At 35.0% G+C, this 26,036-nt stretch overlaps 1 protein-coding gene across 1 annotated transcript; it reads left to right on the top strand.

Moving 5' to 3' along the window:
* The first annotated feature begins 1,294 nt into the window (after positions 1 to 1,294).
* LOC121372496 (T-complex protein 1 subunit beta-like) lies at positions 1,295 to 25,950 on the top strand. The gene is made up of 16 exons (XM_041498844.1): positions 1,295 to 1,443; positions 9,064 to 9,132; positions 9,521 to 9,586; positions 9,946 to 10,054; positions 10,843 to 10,919; positions 11,409 to 11,521; positions 12,092 to 12,218; positions 12,692 to 12,767; positions 13,233 to 13,333; positions 13,819 to 13,946; positions 14,548 to 14,651; positions 15,242 to 15,349; positions 15,647 to 15,787; positions 16,143 to 16,246; positions 24,470 to 24,569; positions 25,025 to 25,950. The coding sequence occupies exons 1-16, from the start codon at positions 1,441 to 1,443 to the stop codon at positions 25,192 to 25,194; spliced, it is 1,596 nt and encodes a 531-aa protein (XP_041354778.1). The 5' UTR covers positions 1,295 to 1,440; the 3' UTR covers positions 25,195 to 25,950.
* Positions 25,951 to 26,036: the final 86 nt, after the last annotated feature.

Raw genomic sequence — 26,036 nt, 5'->3', positions numbered from 1 at the left:
TAGCCCATAAAGTGGCGACAGCGGGTTTCCTCTCAATGTCTGTGTGGTCCTTAACCATATGTCCGACGCCATATAACCGTAAATAAAATGTGTTGAGTGCGTCGTTAAACAAAACATTTCCTTCCCACCCCAAAGACAGGATATAGCACTGTCTTTGATATACCAGTTGTGGTGCAACTGCTGGAACCAGACGGGGATCGATCCCTAAAGGAAAACTGTAGCGAGTTTCCTAGCTGATTAAGACTATTTGTCAAAATTACCAAAATGTTTGACATCCAATAGCCGATAATTAATAAATCAATGTGCTTTTGTGGTGTCGTTAAACGAAACAAAACTTTTAACTACGAAACGTTTGGAAACACGTTCCCTGCACCAGAACAGAAAGAAATAAAGAAATGTTTTGTTTAACGACGCACTCAACACATTTTTATTTACGGTTATATGGCGTCAGACATATGGTTAAGAAACACATAGATATTGAGAGAGGAAACCAGCTGTTGTCACTTCACTTCATGGGCTACTCTTTCGATTAGCAAAAAGGGTTCTTTTATATGCACCATCCCACTGACAGGGTAGTACATACCACGGCCTTTGATAGACCAGTCGTGGTGCACTGGCTGGAAAGAGATATAGCCCAATGGGCCCACCGACGGGGATCGATCCCAGCCCGACCGCGGTAGTGCACTGTGGGCTATGTTGGCGGATTGACGATGCTCAGCGTGTATTCGAAACTCAATTCTTGTGTAAGGAACGTGTTCCTAAACGTTTCGAAGACGCGAGAACCTGTTCGTTAACGTGTGCCCATTCTCAAATCCCACAGTGACACTACATCGTCTACAGTGGTACATGTATCCAGGGCCGTACCCTGACCAAAATCCATGGGGGGGGGCACTAAATTTTATAAATAATTTTTAACATACTATGAAGATTAAAAATTTCTATGCTATTACTGGAGATATATATAAAAAAAAAAAGGACAAGATTCTCAGGGGAGCAATCTGCCCCCCCCCCCCTGCCTCCCCGGAGGGTACGGCCCTGGTATCATTGTATGACGAAAAAGCAATTTCGAATACACGGTTAGATTTTGTATCGAGAGTACTAAAGCAGTTGTAAATTTAATAGTACTTTAAAAAAAAACTAAAGACGTGATTATTATAATTGTGTTCTGTTGCCTTATTTTTTTTATTATAGGGGGTTAATGGCCGTGTTGTTCACTGCAAGGAGGGTGGAGAGACGCTGGGTTTAGGTTGGGTTCATCAAACTCTTCTCCAACAGTGGATCTCCAACAGCGGAAGAATTCACATACAGAAAGAATATCCAGGGACTGATGCGCAACATTAATTTATGATACCAGTCCACTGCATGCCTTGCCTACCGACGAATATTCTAGACGATTAAAAAAAAATTCAGAAAGAAATCTCACTCAATCACGTTTTCAACATGGTAAGTATCTGGGAATTAATAACATTAATTTATGTTTCAATTCCGTTTTACATCCAAGGTGTATTCCATTTGATTTAATTTGAACTGAAGTTCTGAAGCAGTTCACGTGGTTCAGCTTCATCGGTCATGGAATCGTGGATTGGACTAACACATTCTCATTATTAAAAATCAGATGTTTTTAAAATTAGATATTAAAGAAACATAATTTGGCCTTCATTGAATAAAGTTCGGATTCGGAAATTCGGATGTTTGGAAAGACTAGTTGAGCAGGATTACGAATTTCATGGCAAAGGTACATAACTCTTGACAGCCTAATTAGAATGTCATGTCGTGTCATAGGGTTTTACGTGCACATTCAGAACAAGCTGTTGTAGCGCACGCCTGTCGTCCATGACAGGAAAGGTGGGGGGAGGGGAGAGGAGAGGAGGGACCGCCTGCACTGGCAGGTGCAAGGGAGCACCAGCAGCCCGATCAAATCAGTAGCAGGCGGGTGGGGATAGTGGTGGTGCTATGGAATTTGAATGGAGCAGTTAAATGCCAAAGAGAAAAGGGTGCGCAATTTTGAAGGTCGGTCGAAAGGTAAATGGCCGAGCTAATATAGGTTTTGATATTAGTGAATCGAGAGTAGCTCGTTAATTTTAGACCTTTACGATGCTGTGGTGTCTCCCTAGGTTGCCCATAGGGCCCTTATAAAGGGCCAGACAGCTTCTGGTCGAGGCATCACCAAGTACCAAGTTATTACCGGCAGCAAGTATTGGGGGTTTGGGTGGGGGAGGCCGATAATTAGAATGTAACAATGTAGTGCTGCAACGATAAACCGGTATACCGGTATACTGTGATAATTGATCAGCTTGATACGAACCGCGGTACAGTTTTGCGTATCGCGATTTTTACACGCTATCTTTTTCCGTGTATTTTATTTGACTTGAAATAGGCAAACAAACAAACAAACGAAAACACCCATCATTTTATTAATTGGTGATGACAGAAAATGTAACAACCACGTCAAGCGTCGTCGGCTTTCTTGGTGGCATACGAAGTTATAGGTCGATTATACTTGGTTCTAACTTCTAAACAAAACATGTTAAAGGTCGAATAAAAATAACCAGTTAACGATAATTACAAATAAATGTTTTGTTACTTACACATTATTATTCATTGTTCATTCACAATGGAATACGGCTACAGCTATCATATTCAAAGAAATAAACAAATAAGTGAGAATCGCACTTAGCTGTTTTTCCCTGAACTCGGAATACTTCGGCCAATATTATCTCTGGTTCGGTTAATCTGCCGAAATATTGCGATTCAATATGTACATTTCTGTGTCAAGCGAGCAGCAACGGAAAAGCGCGATAACAAGGATTTCCAAATGTGACAATTTAAAAACAGTTTGACATCGTCACACCAGTGTTCTAGTAGACTAGTATTTTCTTAAAAATAAAAATGACCATGAAGAACATTATGCTACTAATAATTATATGTCGTGGTTTATATAATCATTTAGGTTCTATGATGGAATCAATATTACAAATATTTCGATTTATATACTTAGTATTACTTATTTAACTTAAACTAGCTATGTTAAGTTTTATTCACGAAAAACGCGTGCAACAATTATTTAGCAACTGACCATCAACGAAACGCCGACGTGTTTGATGTTTGTGATGATGGGTTTAGCCCGACAGCTGAAACTAATAAAGATCATTAATAAGTTTATGCATTCTGCTTTCATTTAAAAAAAAACCCCCATAAATATTAAATTTAAATAATATCAACTATATTGCAATACGGTTTCTTATATCGCAATATATCGCAATACGGTTTTGACCGTATCGTTGCACCCCTATAACAATGTCACTTTTATAATGTCTCTGGCATCTGGTTCCAAACTATATCCTTCATGCAACAGTAATTATAAGTGGTCGTCTGCCATTGGTCAACTGTTAATATACTCTTCAAAAGAAGAAACGCAAAACCACATTGTCGTAACATTTGGAGAATTGATTTAATTATTGAATGGTGAGTCCGATAATTACCAAATGTTGCAGGATTGTTCACAATTCACTCTAGTCCATTGTGAGTAAGTGATAGGACACACCACCAAGGTCAAGGTCATCTGGAGTCAATACCGGGTGTGGCCTCCGCGTGTGTTGACAACTGCCTGGCACCGCCTGCCCATTGAAGCAACCAGAGTACGGATGACGTCCCGGGGGATGGTGGCCCACTCGGCCTGCAAGGCTGCTGCCAGCTCGGGCAGGGTCTGGGGCTGTGGTTGTCGCTGTCGGAGGCGTCGGTCCAACTCGTCCCATAGATGCTCAATTGGTTTCAAATCCGGTGATATCAATGGCCAAGGAAGGACATTAATGTTGTTGTTCTGTAGGAAAGCCGTTGTGACATCATGACGTCGGAGCAGAAATCGGGACTCGTCACTGAACCACACCTGTCTCCATCGCAGTTTAGGCCATTGTCGATGAATCTGGCACCACTGCAGTCGGAGTCGACGGTGTTGTGGTGTTAAGTTGACACCTCGAACTGGATGTCTGGCACGAATTCCTACCTCACGTAGGCAGTTCCGTGCGGTCTGGTCGGATATCCTGCGCAAACCTGGTATTGCTGCGGCTGTGGAGGTGGCAGTAGTCAATCGTTCCCGAAGGTGGCGTACCAGGATGTAGCGGTCCTGCCCGGGGGTAGTGACCCGTGGTCGACCGGATCTAGGGAGGTCACGTGTTGATCAATGTTGCTGGTAACGGCCCCACAGTCTGGAGATGGTGCTGGGGACACATGGAATGCCCTGGCAACGGCCGTTCTGGATTCGCCTGCGTCTAGTCGGCCGATGGCATTCTGCTTTCACTGAGACGTGGCACCCTGGATTGTCAACTGTCGGCCAGATACAGAGGCTAGGCAAGCGAACACCTGCACTTTTATACTGTTGGTGTTCATGTTGCACGTGCAGACAACGCACGTGCAGTGGTGACATGGTTTGCACGTGGCTGCGTTTTTGCGAATATTCACATTTTGGAACTTTATTGTACAGTAGCTGCGTTTTATCGAATGTAACCGTGGGAATGTGTTTGGGACATGCAATGACCTTATATTCACAAAGCATGAACCGGTAGGAAACATAAAATCGGAGTTATAACCCATTTGTACCCTTTTGCGTTTCTTTTTTTGAAGAGTATATGTATACACAGTAAGAAGGTGTGGACATAAATGAACACAACTTGTGATTGGTTGAATAAATTATGTAACTGTAAGCAGTCTTGTTTCTAACGTTTGTGAGTTCGAAACTACTGTCAAAGATAAACAATTTAGTAGATAGCTGTAACCAGCGCCTTCCAACAAAACAAATACTCCTACGGCTTAAGTCTGCTATGCTTTTGACACATATTCTTTTGATCTCCATTGAAGTCTTAGACGACCCAATACACAGCAAAACATGTTAAGGCATGTCATTGAAGCGACCAATTAACTAAATAAATAATAATTTTATGGGTTAGTTTTGATTGTTTGTGATATAAATTGGTGATAACAAAGAGTCCACTTCAAGAGATTATTTTTGTGCTATCCAGGGCTCACCCTGGATCAAAAATACCTGTAGCCAGAATATTAGCCAAATGGAATTTTTATTAGCCATATTGAAAATGCTTTAGCCAAATTTGTTTTACGCAGTTAAATGCTGCTTGTGATTTCTGCTTACAAAATACCTCGGCTTCACAGTATACTCCATTTATTAAAAAAAAATCCACAAACAAATAAAATTAAAATTTACAGTCTTTTTAAAATCCAGCTGACTTAATAAATGTCACTTCAGTCTTACAAATTTATATCTAAAATTATCTAACAAATATGATTATTGTGAACTAATTTTATTCAGTGTACATTTAACTGCAATTTAAATACTGCATGTTCATTTCCGGCGATCGCGATCTGCATGTGTGCTCTCGACCATGGGTGCGAAATTAACAAAGACAAAGGAATAAACAAAAACTGATGTTAGATATTCATTGATGCGAACAACTATTGTTTTTCTACAAATTTACATCAAGTTTTACTTTTGCGTAATCATATTGTTTAATGTCCGCAACAATGTCTCTTAACACGCGGGTGTCAGCCGACTCTGACGCGTGACGTATATTCGCGCCGAGAGCCCCTCAGTTCAGCTAACGAACGTTCTTCCTAACGTTTGTGAACTATTTGATTGGTGTCCGTCGTGTCCATTTAGTTTAACGTGAAGCGCACAAACCAGTCTAGCGAACGTTTTGTTTTCGCTTGGTCTGGCTGAACTCGGCCCTTGAGATAGCCTACATGTCTTTCGGCCCTGAACTGGCCAGTGTATTCAAATTGACACGCATTGTTGGTCTGTAACACTTTTTTATTTTTTTTATCCCACTGCCCTCTTTCCTTTCTCTATTTTTTGAATTCGATCTCATTTCTTCCCAATCTGGCAACTCCTGTCTTTCAACTTCTTTCACTGTCCACCTCCACATCCCAGTCCTTGTCTCTCCAATCGTGACATGTGCTTGTCTCTTGTGGCTATCTGTACCATACACCTGCCATTCCCCATCAGCTTTTAGCTGTGGGCTTAGTCTGACTTGTATCCACCTACTATGCACCCCTACTACCGGCGGTTGTTAGTGCCGTGGGTCAGACCAGCTTTATTAGCGGCAGAGGACGAGGATGCCAGGTGGGTGCAGGGAAATACAGAGACTGCACCCGTGGAGGAAGTTGAGACAGGTAGGCGATGGTGTGGACAGTTCAGAAGACAGAAGGAGGAAACCGACAGAAAGGGTTGAAACGACTGAAATCGTGTGAGAAATTGGAAAGTTTTTTATATTAAGATAATGAGAATGATAGACAGAGGGTGATAGATGAGACAGGAGAATGAATGTGTGACGGGATTTGAACCACTGTCATCAGCTTGATTGTCCAGCAGCTTATCCACTAGACCACGGAACTCACTAAGTTCTAAATTTAACTATAAAAATTATAGTGGACGAACTGTCCAAGAACAATTTTTGGTTGTGGATGAATCGTCTCGAGTTCAACAGTGGAAAATTTTTTTAGTGGACCGAATCATCTGCATCCCAAACGTTTTGTGACTTACAATTTTTTAATTTTTTAAAAATTTATTTAGTTATTTAAATTTTTTTGGAAATAATAGATGTGGATAATACCGGTATTTAAACATTATTGTCTCTTTTTTAAACATTGTTTTGGGTAGAAGAGTGATTTTTTGTTTAATTTAAAAAATCTGGATAATATAAATTAAACATAAAATTTTATTTATTTATTTTTATATAACACACAAAAAAAAAAAACAAAAACTTTGATGGATTATTGTTCTATCAGGGTTTTAGATCTCATTACTTTGAGCACAACTGGTTTTTTTGTCTGTTCTGAGCACTCTTAGTCTTAGATCTTGTTAGTATAGTAATGTTAACAGCTGGTAAAGATGTTGTTGAAATCCATTTCAATTTATATCGGTCAAATTAAGCTTAATATTTTAGTGCAGTGTTTCCCCTAGGGACCGGAAGGACCCCGCACCGACCCCGTGAATTTCTTTATTGGGACCGTAAAAATTGTTACCATTAAAAAAAAAAGGGACGAGTTCACTTCTGTGATTAATTCACCGATATTATATAAAATAAAAGAAATGCAAAAGCTAGTAGTCATAAATATACTAGTATTCCACAAATATGTACATTGTTAGAGCCCGGTTGCCAGTGAGGGGAAAATAAATAAACAATCATAATGATGATCGAATGAAAAAAAATATCTAAAAAATCAACCAACATCGATCATATGTAAAAAGGAAAACAGATCTACAAGTCAATACTTTTGATTTCCTTTCACATGCAACAGTTCACTAATGAATATATGGTCACCAGTAATCTATGTCCCATCCCAGAAATGAATATACTTACAGATGTAATTTTATTAAAGTCCAAGTTAACAAAATGTTGCAGTCATGTTTCTGCAGTGACTGGTACCCAATCAGTTGTTACTCTAACACGGTGCATGCATAACAAAATAAACGGTGACCAGTCTCGTCAGATCAGGGCGGGTTTTTTTAAAGGTTGCACACAACCATATTGTTTTACGAACTTCCAAATGTTTTTTTAGTCTGTTTTGTTTTTGTGTTGTTGTTTTTTTTAAATTCTATTTATACATTACATAATTAAATTTGCAAGACTTAAAAGAAATAATTTTTTATCATGACCAGTAACCTTTTATCAGTATGGGAAGTTTTTTGTGTTTTTTTTAAATTTTAGAACCCCTGATATACATACAGAAGTAGGGCTAATGAATATTCAATCATGGATAATTAATTTTTAAAATCACCAATCCCATGGATAGTGAATTTTTTTTAAATTCTAGAAGACCTCGGTTTTACTTTTAAAGACATAAAGACTATTTAAACTGTCATTAAAGTCAGTGACATTCCGGAAACAGGTTATAGCCAAAACTGAACCATACCAAAACGGCCCCAAACGAAAATGGGAAAGACTTACAAGCGTTCCAGCATACATGCTAATAATATCACTAAGCGTGAATGTTGGAACGGTCGGAAGTCTTGCCTGAAAGGAAAATGGAACGGAATTGGATAAAACGGAACGTAGCGTTGGCTGAAATGGCACCACAATCTATGGATAAAACGGACCCCCACCCCCGACATACACACACAAAATTATGGTTAAAAAGGTATTATAAGTTGTGAACGATGATATCTTCAATAAAACAACAGCTATATTACCGGTAATCATTTATTACTTTGTTTAATTTTTGTATGTCTGTATAGAGAAAAGAGGAGTACTAGCAGCTAGCTAGAAGTCAATGAAATGCAGTCAATTTCACCAATACATTGAAATGCCATTACAGCTTTACAAAATCAAAGGCTCTAAAGACTAACCCTATAGCTAAAACTACCCTAACCATTGAAAGGGGTTACAAGTCGAACTCATGCCCCTAAGTCAGTCATTCTTAACATTCTGTGAGTTGTTTTTCTTGTGCATGGTTTGCGCAATCAATATCAAAGTTGTTGTGTCCTTGTCGTTGATTTGTAAGGTTTACAGAAGAAGTGAATGTACACACTTTCAGGATATTAAAACAAATTGACATCCGTTTTTGGCTGTAGCACTTTATGGAACACTTTTCAGATAATAATTTTTTTTTTTTTTTTTTTTTAATGTCTCGTAATCTCCCCACTTCCCAACCCCCAAATATGTTTGTATTCAAGAAAAATAATTCTGGCAAAAACTCTCCCTAGACCTAAAAAGAAAATGATATGATCACTTATTTGTATTGGCCATATGATATTTATCATTCATTTTTAATTCAATTCGTATTCATGTTTATATTCTATTCGTATTCATGTTTGTTTAATTATAAAATTTTACAAATCTGCATTTAAAATATGTCGTTTCATTGTGGAAATCAGTTTATAAACATGATACTTATTAAATAGTAGTTAGATGTCAGCTGTCTAGGATTCCACAGGAATCACTTTTCTGAATAACTTTGTTATGTGTCATCCGACTTTTACATTATCTTACAGCAAGAAAACATTGTGATCTGTGACAACAGTGAAATTTATATCCATGGTGTTTTTCTTTTCAGTTTTCTCTTAACCCAGTACAGATTTATAAGAGTGGAGCAGAGGAGGAAAAGGCTGAGACTGCTCGATTGGTAAGTGTGTCACATCTAATTGTATGGTGTTTTATCATTTAAAATTGGCTAACAGTTAATGAAGTATTTCAGATATGTATAACAGTATATTAATTGCTAATCTTGAAGGAAATATGCATGTGTTAATGGATGAAGCAAATTATGTGACTTTTATTATCATTTACCTTTATAGAGTAGACACAAATTGGTGCCATTTTAATTTTCCTTGAGGATTTAATACATTTGTTTTAAAACTACATGTACTTGTAATTGCAGAAAACTTTCAAGTATGTTCTGAATAACCATAATAATGTTATTCATTCTCGGAAGATGTTTATAGTATAAATTGAGAGTTGAAAAACCTTTATTTTTTCTGCCGTATGACTTAGTGTTTTGTTATATATTTCAGTCTTCATTTGTTGGTGCAATAGCCATCGGAGACCTGGTGAAATCTACATTGGGACCAAAGGGAATGGTATGTTGCTTCCTGACAGTGATTAGGCAGATTTTGCAACGTTATTGTCTGTTTTTGTTAGGGAATTTTATAATTTAACTGATTACTCAACAGAAAGTATTAATTTTTGGTGTTGCCTATTAGCTTTAGCTTTTGTTATTGTCTAATTTTCTTCAGTTGTTAAGAGTGTATCTTTTGTGTTTTGCATGAAATACACTTGATGTTACTACAAAGACCAAGACGACAAAAAAATAATGGAAATGGATTGCTGAAAATTAAAAATGTCAGCTAATGACTAATTTAACAGAAAAAAGGTAATAACCAATCATTTCTTTTAAAGTGACAATGAATCTGGAGTAACATGTTGTTTTGTTATTTAGGACAAGATTTTACAAGGCAGTTCCGGTGATGGTATCCAGGTAACGAATGATGGAGCTACGATTCTGAAGGCTATCGGGGTGGACAACCCAGCAGCCAAAGTTCTAGTCGGTGAGTACTTTGGTGAAATTCTACTTCAAAGTTACAAGTTTTATGGATTTTTTTTTTGTATATTTACAGTGAAATGATCTTGATGATAAAATATGTAAAAAATGTAGCAAATGTAATTTTGACATAATCTTAGAAAGGAAATTCCAAGATTATGTCAAAATTAGCAAATGTTTTTCGATAGCCGATTAATAAATCAATGTGCTCAAGTGGTGTCGTTAAATGACCCCAACTTTTTTTAGATTTCTTCTGTAAGATGCTCGTATAAATGTAAAATATGTGTATTTTTGTCATAATAATAATAATTTAGATTTCTTCTGTAAGATGCTCGTATAAATGTAAAATATGTGTATTTTTGTCATAATAATAATAATTTAGATTTCTTCTGTAAGATGCTCGTATAAATGTAAAATATGTGTATTTTTGTCATAATAATAATTTAGCTTTCTTCTATACGATGCTCGTATCAGTGTAAAATATGTGTATTTTTGTCATAATAATAATAATTTAGATTTCTTCTGTAAGATGCTCGGATCAATGTAAAATATGTGTATTTTTGTCATAATAATAATAATTTAGATTTCTTCTGTAAGATGCTCGTATAAATGTAAAATATGTGTATTTTTGTCATAATAATAATTTAGCTTTCTTCTGTATGATGCTCGTATCAGTGTAAAATATGTGTATTTTTGTCATAATAATAATAATTTAGATTTCTTCTGTAAGATGCTCGTATAAATGTAAAATATGTGTATTTTTGTCATCATAATAATTTAGATTTCTTTATTCAGACATTTCCAAAGTGCAAGATGACGAAGTAGGAGATGGGACCACTTCAGTTGTTGTTCTGGCTTGTGAATTACTCAAGGTATTTACACAAATTACTCCATTTTCATCCAATGAATACGTTTGCTAGGTAATATAGGTTTTAATATAGGGTCATGCTAATTCTGGAAAGTCCTAGTATTTGCAGATGTCCTTTTCCAAGCTTAAAAAGTCAATGGAAGTTATGCAAAATGAGAACTTGATTAATTTTTGTTTTCCATTAAAAATAAGACCAGAAGAGAGTAGCTATTGGAGTCCAAAGATTGTAATGTTATTAGATATTAATGATTGTTAATTTATTTGGAAACATGGGTCATGGAAACTCCCTTTTAAAAAGTTATGTGATTTTTTAGTAAGCGTGTGTTAGACGTCTTCCCCTCTTGTGTTAGACGTCTTCCCCTCTTGTGTTAGACGTCTTCCCCTCCTGTGTTAGACGTTTTCCCCTCCTGTGTTAGACGTCTTCCCCTCCTGTGTTAGACGTCTTCCCCTCTTGTGTTTATTTTGTTGAAGTTTCCTTCCTTTCATTTGACAGGAAGCAGAAATCCTCATAGGCCAGAAGTTACACCCACAGACGATAATCAGCGGCTGGAGAAAAGCTGTGGACGAAGCTCGCAGAGTTCTCACCAGTGTAGCTAAAGATAACGGGTTGGTTAAGTCGCTTTTATACAACTTGGTACTGTCGGGCCATCCATACTATACCAGTTACATCAAGAATACTACATGACTTCCTGTTAAATAGTCATTCATTCTTCATCAAGTTGTTTCAAATCGTATTGAACGAGTGGAAACAATTTGGATCCGTTTTTAAGCTATGAATTGTAAGATAAATGGAATTTATAATATTTATATAGTGTTTTATTTCTTACATATCTACGAAAACCAAATTTAAAATAAATTTAAGCATCTTTTCTCACTAAAACCTCTTTACGGTACATGCAGTGAACTTGTGCATGACAGAGCAGTCAATTTCCATCATGCTTATTTTTACTGTATGGTATGGCTTTGGCAACCGGGTTATTACCATGGGGAAACCAATCTTATGTCTCGAGACAGTAACACGTTTCCAAATAGTTAAATATTTTCTTTTATTGAAATGTTCTGTTGTTTTTTTCTGGTTGATAATACATAAAGTATACATAGAAATGCAATTGTGATGATAAAACCTGTACATGTATCTGCCAGTAGTTATATTATTATTTGTCTTGTGTTTGATAGGAAAGATCCAGTCAAATTCCGTCAAGATCTAATGAACATTGCCAGAACTACTTTAAGCTCTAAGATTCTTACGCAGTACAAGGACTATTTTTCAAACCTAGCAGTGGAGGCAGTTCTTAGACTCAAGGTTTGTGCTTTTATCACATTGTTGAAGGTATTTTGACAAATACATTTTAATAAAATTATTTTACTTTTTTAAAACTTTGGCAATTCTGTAATTTGAGTATATGTAATTAACATTAGTAGGAACAATTCTGTAATTTGAGTCATTAACATTAGTAGGAACGAAGTCCTTTTTGTTTTATGAATTTATGTTAACATCAATGTTTTAATTGGACCAGGACAAAATCTGGACTGAATAAAATTGTGTATTTTTGTGGATGGTTCCTGTGACACATTGAAAAGTTATAGCCATCTCATTGTCTTTTGGGATGTTTTTGAGGCAGGAATGCAGGAGGTCATGTTAAGTATTACAGTACAGTTTCCCTCAATCTATAAGTAATTACACTTAACTCGGGGTGGGGGGGTGGGGGGTGGGGAGTTGATGAGGGATGTATTCAAGGTAATGTTTAATAAATTGTTAATAATTTTTATTTTTAGGGAAGCGGAAACCTGGATGCTATACAAGTAATAAAGAAACTTGGCAGTCGTTTACAAGATTCATATCTAGATGAAGGCACGTCTATTTATTAATCCCCTATTTGTTTGTCTGTCTGTCCTAAATATAGTTTTATAGACTTTTTTTTTTTTGGCCATGCCACAATATGTTGAGCTGAAATTTCGTATTAGCTTTATAATGTAGAGTTAAATCGAGTTTAACTTTCTTGGAGATTTGCCCATTTGTGACAGTTATGGACCTTGAACTTATATAGAGAAATTTGTCAGCCCCCCCATATATTATATTGCTTTAGCAGTAAAATCAGAATGCTTTCTATCTTTTTATAAAATTAGCTTTTAATAAACTGTTGAAACATGTAGTTGGTAATTTATGTGCTGTGAAACATTAAGTAAGTGATGTCATGTAATTCATTATGATTCCTATAAATTAGCAAATAACTTCATCATTTATGAAATCTTGTGGTACTTTAATGGATCCTGTTAACTATTTGTATAAAGAATGACTTTGATATTTCTTTCACAGGTTTTCTTCTTGACAAAAAGATAGGAGTAAATCAGCCGAAGAGAGTGGAAAATGCAAAGATTTTGATTGCAAATACCTCAATGGATGCCGATAAGATCAAAGTAAGAACTTTTATTTCTTACAGATCCATTCAGTTTTTCTTGGCAAAGCGTGTCTTTTATGACTTCAAAGGTCATGGAGTGTGCTGTCCTGTCTGTGGGTTTTTAATGGGTTTCTTTTGAAAACTGTTATGGAATTATAAAATATTTGCATCCAATAGCCTGTGATTAATTAATCATGGTGCTTTAATGGTGTTCTCAAGTAAAGCAAACTTTAACAAATTAATTGTTATGTACTGAACATTCTTATGTAAACAACACTATTTTTACTGCAAATCATAGGAAAACCCAAATCTGCCAACTTTATCCTATTGTTTATTGTTATGTTTTCTACTCTAAAGTCTTTTCCTGATCAGTTTTACCTTTAAAATTTTACATATGTGAAATGTTAACATGTGCATTTCACCTTTTCAAATATTGTTTTTTGATAAAAAATATGTTTTATTTGATAAAAACAATTAAATGTTTACCTTAATTTGACTTGTTAGGTATTTGGGTCGAGAGTTCGAGTTGATGCCGTTTCGAAAGTAGCTGAGTTAGAACTTGCTGAGAAAGAGAAGATGAAGGACAAAGTGGCAAAGATCATCAAACATGGCTGCAATGTCTTCATCAACAGGTAAACATCCATTTACAGGTCGTTCTGTAAACTCGCTTTTGTCCATGATGGTTGTGTCTAAATGTCAAACCAGTGCTGTTGCTGCTGACTACCATTTAAATTCTTTGTCCGTATAAGAAAGTGACGAATTTAATGTCGGCATGCTATTGTCACCATCATAGGTGCAGAAATGGAAAATATCTCATTTGTTCTTGGGACATGAACCAACCAAAATTTAGTGGTGTGCCAAAATTGCTACTAGTCCATCAGTATGCAGCACACCTTTTATTATAATACTAATACAGAGTTGATTTCAAATGATCAACTAGTGAAATCAGAATGTGTAAAGATTCTTTCCATTTCACATTTGATACTAAAAAAAATGGCAGCCTGTCTGATTGGTAGTTTTCTTTGGTCAGGATTTTTACTCTCATTTGGAGAGCAGACTTTCTGCACAGCTGTATAATTGCACATCGATGTCCAGGCAGAACTGTGTTATGAACTGTTTCATTTTGGGGTGGATGTGTTGCCGTCTGGCTCATTGCTTATCTCAGATGTGCTGGGTTTCATTGGAAAGTTTTATTTTTTGTTTAAATGAAGTTTAAATGTTCTTGTTTTGCAGGCAGTTGATCTATAACTACCCGGAACAGCTGTTTGCCGATGCTGGTGTTGTAGCGATAGAACATGCCGACTTTGAGGGAGTTGAAAGATTGGCACTTGTCACAGGTGATGTCTTGCTCAATTTACCTGATAGCTAGATAAAGTAAAAAATTAACTTCTGTCCATTGTTATAAAGTTTATTCCATCTCTACACCCTATCTGGTTACAACTCCTGTCACAAATAGCTTCCCTTTTGATGCCTTTTGTCACAGACTATTTGTTTAATTTGGCTATTTTTATTTTTGGATTCACATAATTTTTAGTCTCCTATTGGTGCAAATGGAGGGGACTATGTTTTGTGTCCATCCTTCTTTCTGTCTGTATCTGTCCCACTTTGTTTTCCTATTTGTTTTTTCACAATGACTCAAAATATTCAGTTGAAATTTTGTATTCGTATGTTTATCATGTGGTCACATGACGTTAGCCTTTCAGTGATTCGTGGCGATATACCCATTTTTTAACAGTTATGGCCCTTGGACTTGGGAGATACAAACATCTGTTGTGCCTGGTAGGGGACATGTTTTGCTTTAGCAGTACTCAGATGTACATACATCCATAAATGCGATTACTATGAGCTGTTACTTTCATATTTGAGCTATTACTGTCGTACATAAATATGTTGGCTTGTCTGTAATGTCAGATCATTTGTATTTAAGGTGGGGAGATTGTGTCAACTTTCGATGATCCAGATCATGTTAAACTTGGAATGTGTGACCTCATAGAAGAAGTAATGATCGGTGAAGACAAACTTCTAAAATTCTCAGGTATTTTTACCTTTTTTAATTGTATTCTGAATAACATTGAACAATCATCAGGACTGTTTCAGATTTGATTGTGTGTGGTGGAGGGGGCGGGGCAGGAGTCATTGTTTTATATACCCATAAAATCATTACTTTATATAATAATAATATGTAAATCAGTTTTTCAGAATTACCTATTTGTCATATCTGCATAAGAATGTAGTTTTGCCTAAGTATTGCTTGTAATGATTTGAATCTGTTTTACTTGTGTTTTACTTATGTGTTGTGGTGTTAACAATCCATTTTGATGTTTACTGACAGGTGTGGCTCTAGGAGAGGCGTGTACGATCGTGTTACGAGGAGCGACAAAACAGATCCTAGACGAATCCGAGCGCTCGCTGCATGATGCACTCTGTGTCCTGTCTCAGACAGTCAAAGAAACTCGCACAGTGTATGGTGGAGGTAGGTCACTGTATGTAAACATCGAGAATTCTAGGATATCATTTTATCCAACTTATCCACTTTAAAGATTCTCTTGATTTAATCTGAGCGCTCGCTGCATGATGCACTCTGTGTCCTGTCTCAGACAGTCAAAGAAACTCGTACGGTGGAGGTAGGTCACTGTATGTAAATATCGAGAATTACTAGGATATCATTTTATTCAACTTATCCGCTTTAAAGATAATCTCTTGATTTAATTTTTAAAAATGTATTATCGTGTACATAAATTGAAGTGTGCTTTAAAAAAGCAAATTTCAGCTCTAATAATAATCCTTTAGACGTTTATTTTTCTAGATATTTAAATAATTCATTGTAGGAAGTGCCGAAATGCTGATGGCTGATGCCGTATCAAAGCTGGCAGCGAAAACTCCAGGCAAGGAGGCGGTGGCTATGGAATCATTTGCTAAGGCTCTGAGAATGGTAAGATAACTCTGTGGAATTGTAATTCTTGCATAACGGCTATTCCAAAATTGATCACACCAAGCTCTGTATTTATAAACGTATCTGAGTCGACCTGTGAAGATTTTAACCATTTGATTGGCTCTTGGAATGTTCGGCCCAGTCTGTGTGAACAATGGGAAATGCCATGGGTTTGAGGTCAGGTTAAGTAGTCCTGAAAAGAGAAACTTGTCCGTGTTTTATTAATCTACATACTTAAATAGGTGAATACGTATCACAAGTTAATTAAAGTATGTTTATCAACATGGAGCAGTGCTATTATTTTATACTGTTTGGGTCTGCTGTTAGTTTTCCTTATACATACCTGATTTAAATTTTAAAAAGATATTTTGTGGGCATACAAAAAAAAACCTCCCTTTCTATCCATGTGATTAATTACAAACCAGCAGCATAAGTGTTCCATATATAGTTAATAAATCTATAGACAGTTTTTAAAAAAGTGAAATGTCCATAGGGCCATAGCTAACATTCGTTGAGGAAAGAGTGGAGGAATTCTTATAACATGGACTCAGACCAGCAGAACATCACAGAAAGACTCAATGTGAATTTGAACATCCAAAAAGGGCTTTATTTTTGTTATGCGTTAGTAGTATAAAGGGCTTTATTTCTGTTATGCGTTAGTAGTATAAAGGGCTTTATTTTTGTTATGCGTTTGTAGTATAAAGGGCTTTATTTCTGTAATGCGTTAGTAGTATAAAGGGCTTTATTTGTGTTATGCGTTAGTAGTATAAAGGGCTTTATTTTTGTTATGGGTTAGTAGTATAAAGGGCTTTATTTTTGTTATGCGTTAGTAGTATAAAGGGCTTTATTTTTGTTATGCGTTAGTAGTATAAAGGGCTTTATTTCTGTAATGCGTTAGTAGTATAAAGGGCTTTATTTCTGTTATGCGTTAGTAGTATAAAGGGCTTTATTTCTGTTATGCGTTAGTAGTATAAAGGGCTTTATTTCTGTTATGGGTTAGTAGTATAAAGGGCTTTATTTCTGTTATGGGTTAGTAGGATAAAGGGCTTTATTTCTGTTATGGGTTAGTAGGATAAAGGGCTTTATTTCTGTTATGCGTTAGTAGGATAAAGGGCTTTATTTTTGTTATGCGTTAGTAGGATAAAGGGCTTTATTTTTGTTATGCGTTAGTAGTATAAAGGGCTTTATTTTTGTTATGGGTTAGTAGTATAAAGGGCTTTATTTTTGTTATGGGTTAGTAGGATAAAGGGCTTTATTTTTGTTATGCGTTAGTAGTATAAAGGGCTTTATTTTTGTTATGCGTTAGTAGTATAAAGGGCTTTATTTTTGTTATGGGTTAGTAGTATAAAGGGCTTTATTTTTGTTATGCGTTAGTAGGATAAAGGGCTTTATTTTTGTTATGCGTTAGTAGGATAAAGGGCTTTATTTTAGTTATGGGTTAGTAGTATAAAGGGCTTTATTTTTGTTATGCGTTAGTAGTATAAAGGGCTTTATTTTTGTTATGCGTTAGTAGTATAAAGGGCTTTATTTTTGTTATGCGTTAGTAGGATAAAGGGCTTTATTTTTGTTATGGGTTAGTAGGATAAAGGGCTTTATTTTTGTTATGCGTTAGTAGGATAAAGGGCTTTATTTTTGTTATGCGTTAGTAGGACTTTATTTTTGTTATGCGTTAGTAGGATAAAGGGCTTTATTTTTGTTATGCGTTAGTAGGATAAAGGGCTTTATTTTTGTTATGCGTTAGTAGTATAAAGGGCTTTATTTTTGTTATGCGTTAGTAGTATAAAGGGCTTTATTTCTGTTATGCGTTAGTAGTATAAAGGGCTTTATTTCTGTTATGCGTTAGTAGTATAAAGGGCTTTATTTCTGTTATGGGTTAGTAGTATAAAGGGCTTTATTTCTGTTATGGGTTAGTAGTATAAAGGGCTTTATTTCTGTTATGGGTTAGTAGTATAAAGGGCTTTATTTCTGTTATGGGTTAGTAGTATAAAGGGCTTTATTTTTGTAATGCGTTAGTAGTATAAAGGGCTTTATTTCTGTTATGGATTAGTAGTATAAAGGGCTTTATTTCTGTTATGCGTTAGTAGTATAAAGGGCTTTATTTTTGTTATGCGTTAGTAGTATAAAGGGCTTTATTTTTGTTATGCGTTAGTAGTATAAAGGGCTTTATTTTTGTATAAAGGGCTTTATTTTTGTTATGCGTTAGTAGTATAAAGGGCTTTATTTCTGTTATGCGTTAGTAGTATAAAGGGCTTTATTTCTGTTATGTGTTAGTAGTATAAAGGGCTTTATTTTTGTTATGGATTAGTAGGATAAAGGGCTTTATTTTTGTTATGCGTTAGTAGTATAAAGGGCTTTATTTTTGTTATGCGTTAGTAGTATAAAGGGCTTTATTTTTGTTATGGATTAGTAGTATAAAGGGCTTTATTTTTGTTATGGATTAGTAGTATAAAGGGCTTTATTTCTGTTATGCGTTAGTAGTATAAAGGGCTTTATTTTTGTTATTCGTTAGTAGTATAAAGGGCTTTATTTTTGTTATGCGTTAGTAGTATAAAGGGCTTTATTTTTGTTATGGGTTAGTAGGATAAAGGGCTTTATTTTTGTAATGCGTTAGTAGGATAAAGGGCTTTATTTTTGTTATGCGTTAGTAGGATAAAGGGCTTTATTTTTGTTATGCGTTAGTAGGATAAAGGGCTTTATTTTTGTTATGCGTTAGTAGTATAAAGGGCTTTATTTTTGTTATGCGTTAGTAGTATAAAGGGCTTTATTTTTGTTATGGGTTAGTAGTATAAAGGGCTTTATTTTTGTAATGCGTTAGTAGTATAAAGGGCTTTATTTCTGTTATGGATTAGTAGTATAAAGGGCTTTATTTCTGTTATGGGTTAGTAGTATAAAGGGCTTTATTTCTGTTATGCGTTAGTAGTATAAAGGGCTTTATTTCTGTTATGGGTTAGTAGTATAAAGGGCTTTATTTCTGTTATGCGTTAGTAGTATAAAGGGCTTTATTTCTGTTATGGGTTAGTAGTATAAAGGGCTTTATTTCTGTTATGGGTTAGTAGTATAAAGGGCTTTATTTCTGTTATGCGTTAGTAGTATAAAGGGCTTTATTTCTGTTATGGGTTAGTAGTATAAAGGGCTTTATTTCTGTTATGGGTTAGTAGGATAAAGGGCTTTATTTCTGTTATGCGTTAGTAGTATAAAGGGCTTTATTTCTGTTATGGGTTAGTAGGATAAAGGGCTTTATTTCTGTTATGCGTTAGTAGTATAAAGGGCTTTATTTCTGTTATGCGTTAGTAGTATAAAGGGCTTTATTTCTGTTATGCGTTAGTAGTATAAAGGGCTTTATTTTTGTAATGCGTTAGTAGTATAAAGGGCTTTATTTTTGTTATGCGTTAGTAGTATAAAGGGCTTTATTTTTGTTATGCGTTAGTAGTATAAAGGGCTTTATTTTTGTATAAAGGGCTTTATTTTTGTTATGCGTTAGTAGTATAAAGGGCTTTATTTCTGTTATGCGTTAGTAGTATAAAGGGCTTTATTTCTGTTATGCGTTAGTAGTATAAAGGGCTTTATTTCTGTTATGGGTTAGTAGGATAAAGGGCTTTATTTCTGTTATGTGTTAGTAGTATAAAGGGCTTTATTTTTGTTATGGGTTAGTAGTATAAAGGGCTTTATTTTTGTTATGTGTTAGTAGGATAAAGGGCTTTATTTTTGTTATGGGTTAGTAGTATAAAGGGCTTTATTTTTGTAATGCGTTAGTAGTATAAAGGGCTTTATTTTTGTTATGGATTAGTAGTATAAAGGGCTTTATTTTTGTAATGCGTTAGTAGTATAAAGGGCTTTATTTCTGTTATGGGTTAGTAGTATAAAGGGCTTTATTTCTGTTATGGGTTAGTAGTATAAAGGGCTTTATTTCTGTTATGGGTTAGTAGTATAAAGGGCTTTATTTCTGTTATGCGTTAGTAGTATAAAGGGCTTTATTTCTGTTATGCGTTAGTAGTATAAAGGGCTTTATTTCTGTTATGCGTTAGTAGTATAAAGGGCTTTATTTCTGTTATGCGTTAGTAGTATAAAGGGCTTTATTTCTGTTATGCGTTAGTAGTATAAAGGGCTTTATTTCTGTTATGGGTTAGTAGTATAAAGGGCTTTATTTCTGTTATGGGTTAGTAGTATAAAGGGCTTTATTTCTGTTATGGGTTAGTAGGATAAAGGGCTTTATTTCTGTTATGCGTTAGTAGTATAAAGGGCTTTATTTCTGTTATGCGTTAGTAGTATAAAGGGCTTTATTTCTGTTATGCGTTAGTAGTATAAAGGGCTTTATTTCTGTTATGCGTTAGTAGTATAAAGGGCTTTATTTTTGTTATGCGTTAGTAGTATAAAGGGCTTTATTTTTGTATAAAGGGCTTTATTTTTGTTATGCGTTAGTAGTATAAAGGGCTTTATTTTTGTTATGGATTAGTAGGATAAAGGGCTTTATTTCTGTTATGTGTTAGTAGTATAAAGGGCTTTATTTTTGTTATGTGTTAGTAGTATAAAGGGCTTTATTTTTGTTATGCGTTAGTAGTATAAAGGGCCTTATTTTTGTTATGGATTAGTAGTATAAAGGGCTTTATTTTTGTTATGCGTTAGTAGTATAAAGGGCTTTATTTTTGTTGTGTTAGTAGTATAAAGGGCTTTATTATTTGTTATGCGTTAGTAGTATAAAGGGCTTTATTTTTGTTGTGTTAGTAGTATAAAGGGCTTTATTTTTGTTATGCGTTAGTAGTATAAAGGGCTTTATTTTTGTTATGTGTTAGTAGTATAAAGGGCTTTATTTTTGTTATGCGTTAGTAGTATAAAGGGCTTTATTTTTGTTATGGATTAGTAGTATAAAGGGCTTTATTTTTGTTATGCGTTAGTAGTATAAAGGGCTTTATTTTTGTTATGGATTAGTAGGATAAAGGGCTTTATTTTTGTTATGCGTTAGTAGTATAAAGGGCTTTATTTTTGTTATGCGTTAGTAGTATAAAGGGCTTTATTTCTGTTATGCGTTAGTAGTATAAAGGGCTTTATTTCTGTTATGCGTTAGTAGTATAAAGGGCTTTATTTTGTTATGGATTAGTAGTATAAAGGGCTTTATTTTTGTTATGTGTTAGTAGGATAAAGGGCTTTATTTTTGTTATGGGTTAGTAGTATAAAGGGCTTTATTTTTGTAATGCGTTAGTAGTATAAAGGGCTTTATTTTTGTTATGGATTAGTAGTATAAAGGGCTTTATTTTTGTAATGCGTTAGTAGTATAAAGGGCTTTATTTCTGTTATGGGTTAGTAGTATAAAGGGCTTTATTTCTGTTATGGGTTAGTAGTATAAAGGGCTTTATTTCTGTTATGGGTTAGTAGTATAAAGGGCTTTATTTCTGTTATGGGTTAGTAGTATAAAGGGCTTTATTTCTGTTATGCGTTAGTAGTATAAAGGGCTTTATTTCTGTTATGCGTTAGTAGTATAAAGGGCTTTATTTCTGTTATGCGTTAGTAGTATAAAGGGCTTTATTTCTGTTATGCGTTAGTAGTATAAAGGGCTTTATTTCTGTTATGGGTTAGTAGTATAAAGGGCTTTATTTCTGTTATGGGTTAGTAGGATAAAGGGCTTTATTTCTGTTATGCGTTAGTAGTATAAAGGGCTTTATTTCTGTTATGCGTTAGTAGTATAAAGGGCTTTATTTCTGTTATGCGTTAGTAGTATAAAGGGCTTTATTTCTGTTATGCGTTAGTAGTATAAAGGGCTTTATTTTTGTTATGCGTTAGTAGTATAAAGGGCTTTATTTTTGTATAAAGGGCTTTATTTTTGTTATGCGTTAGTAGTATAAAGGGCTTTATTTTTGTTATGGATTAGTAGGATAAAGGGCTTTATTTCTGTTATGTGTTAGTAGTATAAAGGGCTTTATTTTTGTTATGTGTTAGTAGTATAAAGGGCTTTATTTTTGTTATGCGTTAGTAGTATAAAGGGCCTTATTTTTGTTATGGATTAGTAGTATAAAGGGCTTTATTTTTGTTATGCGTTAGTAGTATAAAGGGCTTTATTTTTGTTGTGTTAGTAGTATAAAGGGCTTTATTATTTGTTATGCGTTAGTAGTATAAAGGGCTTTATTTTTGTTGTGTTAGTAGTATAAAGGGCTTTATTTTTGTTATGCGTTAGTAGTATAAAGGGCTTTATTTTTGTTATGTGTTAGTAGTATAAAGGGCTTTATTTTTGTTATGCGTTAGTAGTATAAAGGGCTTTATTTTTGTTATGGATTAGTAGTATAAAGGGCTTTATTTTTGTTATGCGTTAGTAGTATAAAGGGCTTTATTTTTGTTATGGATTAGTAGGATAAAGGGCTTTATTTTTGTTATGCGTTAGTAGTATAAAGGGCTTTATTTTTGTTATGCGTTAGTAGTATAAAGGGCTTTATTTTTGTTATGCGTTAGTAGTATAAAGGGCTTTATTTTTGTTATGGATTAGTAGTATAAAGGGCTTTATTTTTGTTATGGGTTAGTAGTATAAAGGGCTTTATTTTTGTTATGCGTTAGTAGTATAAAGGGCTTTATTTTTGTTATGGATTAGTAGTATAAAGGGCTTTATTTCTGTTATGGGTTAGTAGTATAAAGGGCTTTATTTTTGTTATGGGTTAGTAGTATAAAGGGCTTTATTTTTGCAATGCATTGGTAGTAAATTTTGTGGCTAAGAACTGCAAAACATAAAAACCATCACTAATGGTGAATTAATTGGCTAAAACATACAGATATAATTCCAATCTCTAAAACATACAGATATAATTCCAATCTCTAAAAATGCCTTTGCTATAAACCCTTGGATTGGTCAAATTCGTATCACGTGATGATAAAAACTGACATTCATAGCACCATGAAACTCAGTTTAGCACTATTTTTGGCTTATAGCCGGAACTACTTTATGAATTATGTCAACAAAGAAATCCCTGAGGAATTTCCTTGAGATTCTATTTTTAGACCAAACTAATCATCTGCTGTCAAACTTCTAAACATCTAAAAATCTTCACATATAAATTATACCATACAAAATAGGTCGCTTCAGACATTTTTATTACAGGTTAAAAGATATTGAAATTACTTACGTTATATGTTTATAGTGAATTCAAAATCCCACAGCTAAAAATCTATTTTGCCGATACAAAAAAGTGTATAATTCCAATGGAATTTGGTATTTTACAAAAGCGATTTCAAAAACAAAATTCAGTCAGTTCATGCCAACCATTAGCAGTAACGCACATTGTAGTATGATGTACACAGCACATAGTTTGCGCGCCACTGCGATCCAATCTTTAAATGATTCAGGGTTTTGAAACTAGGCATATCATGTACATGTTGGGCCACAGGAACAAAGCTTCAATTTGAAGCTACAACAGAGAATGTTCCACTTTCCAAAAACGAAACATGAGCATGGCACTGTCAAATCTCACGAATACTTGTGTCGCACCACTTGAAGTCACACAAACGCCAAAACTATCCTCATGCTCCTGTGTTGTCGCCACTTCCACAACTACAAGGTCAGTAAACACAGAAACTCGCGACAAACCTGTTTCATCCATTTCCGGAAACATTGAAGCCACTTTCTCCATGTCAAATCTATCAACACATGGAATTTTCACGCACTCAAAATTTGATAACTAATTTCAACGTCGTAATTGGTAAACCTGGACAGTAATAAAAAAAATGGTGCCCATGCACAGTTCGTAGTTAAATATTCATACACCAACCGCTTCACATATAAATTATACCATACAAAATAGGTCGCTTGAGACATTTTTATTACAGGTTAAAAGTTATTGAAATTACTTACGTTATATGTTTATAGTGAATTCAAAATTTTCTAGTTGGTATTGACATTTAATGCAAAAAATTAATATGAATTGTATTAATGATTGTAACATTGTCATTCTCTCATTCGGCTATTGACGGAAAAAGCCGAACCACCATAGGGATTCCGCTAATGTTGAGTATGAATTTCGTGTTAATGAAATAGTAAATAGTTGAAAAATAGAGTTCACTTTTTATTTCAAAGAGCTTTACATTAATGACATGGTTATGTGTTTGGAATTTACACACTTTAGTATGAATGGCTTTGCGCTAACGCGCTACGCCATTCATACAGTGTGTAAAGCTGTTTTGCGTTTCATACTAGCATGAAACTAAAAAATGTTCACGTTCAATTCTTAAATATATATTTAAATTCAGCTGCCGACGACTGTGGCCGACAATGGAGGTTATGACAGTGCCGCTCTCATCTCACAGCTCCGAGCCGGTCACACAGACGGAAAACACAACTTGGGCCTCGGTAAGATTGTCTTCCTTGATTTCTCACTTGATTGAAACATATTTTACTGCTTTTGAAAAACTAATGAATTAGTTGAAATTGTTCCAACTTGCTCGGCTTTCTCCATCATACATACATAAAAGACTGGATTGATATATCTATGCAATTATGAAAAAAAAAAGAAAAAATGTTTTGAGTTTACACTGAGATATTGTTAAACATCAATCTATTCTGGTTTTGAAAATAAGCAGATAGTAATGTTTGTGACGGTCACTTGCCACTCTTTGTTGTCCTGTGACCACAGTATGGTGAGACGAAACTCTACCTTTAAACAATGTTGATACCTTTCGGAGATTTTTGTTAAAATATCTGACCCATAGAAGCGGTGACCTGGGTGTTCGGACCCCTACCCATCATTTCCAGTTTATTTTCATGCTAGATCTGTCGACGTAATCATGTTTGTTTTGTCTTTACAGACATGGAGCATGGTGATGTTGCGGACATGGAGACTCTCGGCATCACCGAGTCGTACCAGGTGAAGAGAATGATGCTGATCAGTGCTGCGGAGGCTGCTGAAATGATCCTGCGTGTCGACAACATCATCAAGGCCGCACCCAGGAAACGCGTGCCCGACCGCGGCTTCTAGGGCTTCTTCTGGGGTTTCACACTTTACTATGGACAGTGACAGGCTTTGCTTTTTGTATGCCAAGAAATTAATGTCTGGTTAGAGAGAAAGACAATCAAGTGATATTCTGACATTACAAAGCTGAGACCTTCCTCACTGACTGTTTTTGCATCTCTTTAATGGGAATATTGTTCAACAAACTAAAACATATTTAAATGTCGCTTGGTGGCATTTCTTTTTTAAGTTGTAGTTTTACGTTACCACCATTAGGCCAAATAAAAAAAAAGAGTTGGTGATCGTCCTTTTGATCACACAAATCGGGGGGGGGTATTTGTTTTCTGTCAAAAACTTTATGAAACTCTGAGATCATTTCGTTTGCGGGAGTAGCAGCCAACATTGCATGCGCCTGGATGTTGTAGTTCCTTCACTGGCCGCCAGATGGACCTGTTGATTGTTTAACCCGTTACGGTGCTTACGAAAGTTGAATTGCTGCTATCTCGACACATTTTTAGCAATTTTTAACAAAATAAAAAATAAAATAAATTCTGGGGCGTGCACATTTTTCAGGTACGGGCGGGGACGATCACCAACTCTTTTTTATTTATTTTTATTTGACTGTACTGCTATATTTAATCTGAAGTTATTTTTGCTATAATTATAATTTGGTCTGTCGACTATAAATTCCTGAAGTACAATGTTGTCTTGTGATTGAAACTAAGCACTTGTCCCATTCATTTGTCTTTATCATTTACACATTTGTATAAAATGTCAAAAATCTGTGGTGTTTTCTGTTTTTTTCTTCAGTTCAGTGATGGTCACATACTTGTAACTTGATAAAAATAGTTGGTTTGTCTTTAGGTTTA

This window comes from Gigantopelta aegis, chromosome 4, assembly GCF_016097555.1.
Source record: "Gigantopelta aegis isolate Gae_Host chromosome 4, Gae_host_genome, whole genome shotgun sequence".
Taxonomy (NCBI): Eukaryota; Metazoa; Mollusca; class Gastropoda; order Neomphalida; family Peltospiridae; genus Gigantopelta; species Gigantopelta aegis.
The sequence above is the reverse complement of the archived record's forward strand: the minus strand, read 5'-3'. Positions and strand labels throughout refer to the sequence as shown.

Excerpts from the sequence above, each read along its gene's own strand:
- LOC121372496 (XM_041498844.1), top strand. Across the intron at positions 9,587-9,945 it reads CATTGGGACCAAAGGGAATG|GACAAGATTTTACAAGGCAG; the intron begins GTATGTTGCTTC and ends TTTGTTATTTAG. Across the intron at positions 15,350-15,646 it reads CAAACTTCTAAAATTCTCAG|GTGTGGCTCTAGGAGAGGCG; the intron begins GTATTTTTACCT and ends GTTTACTGACAG.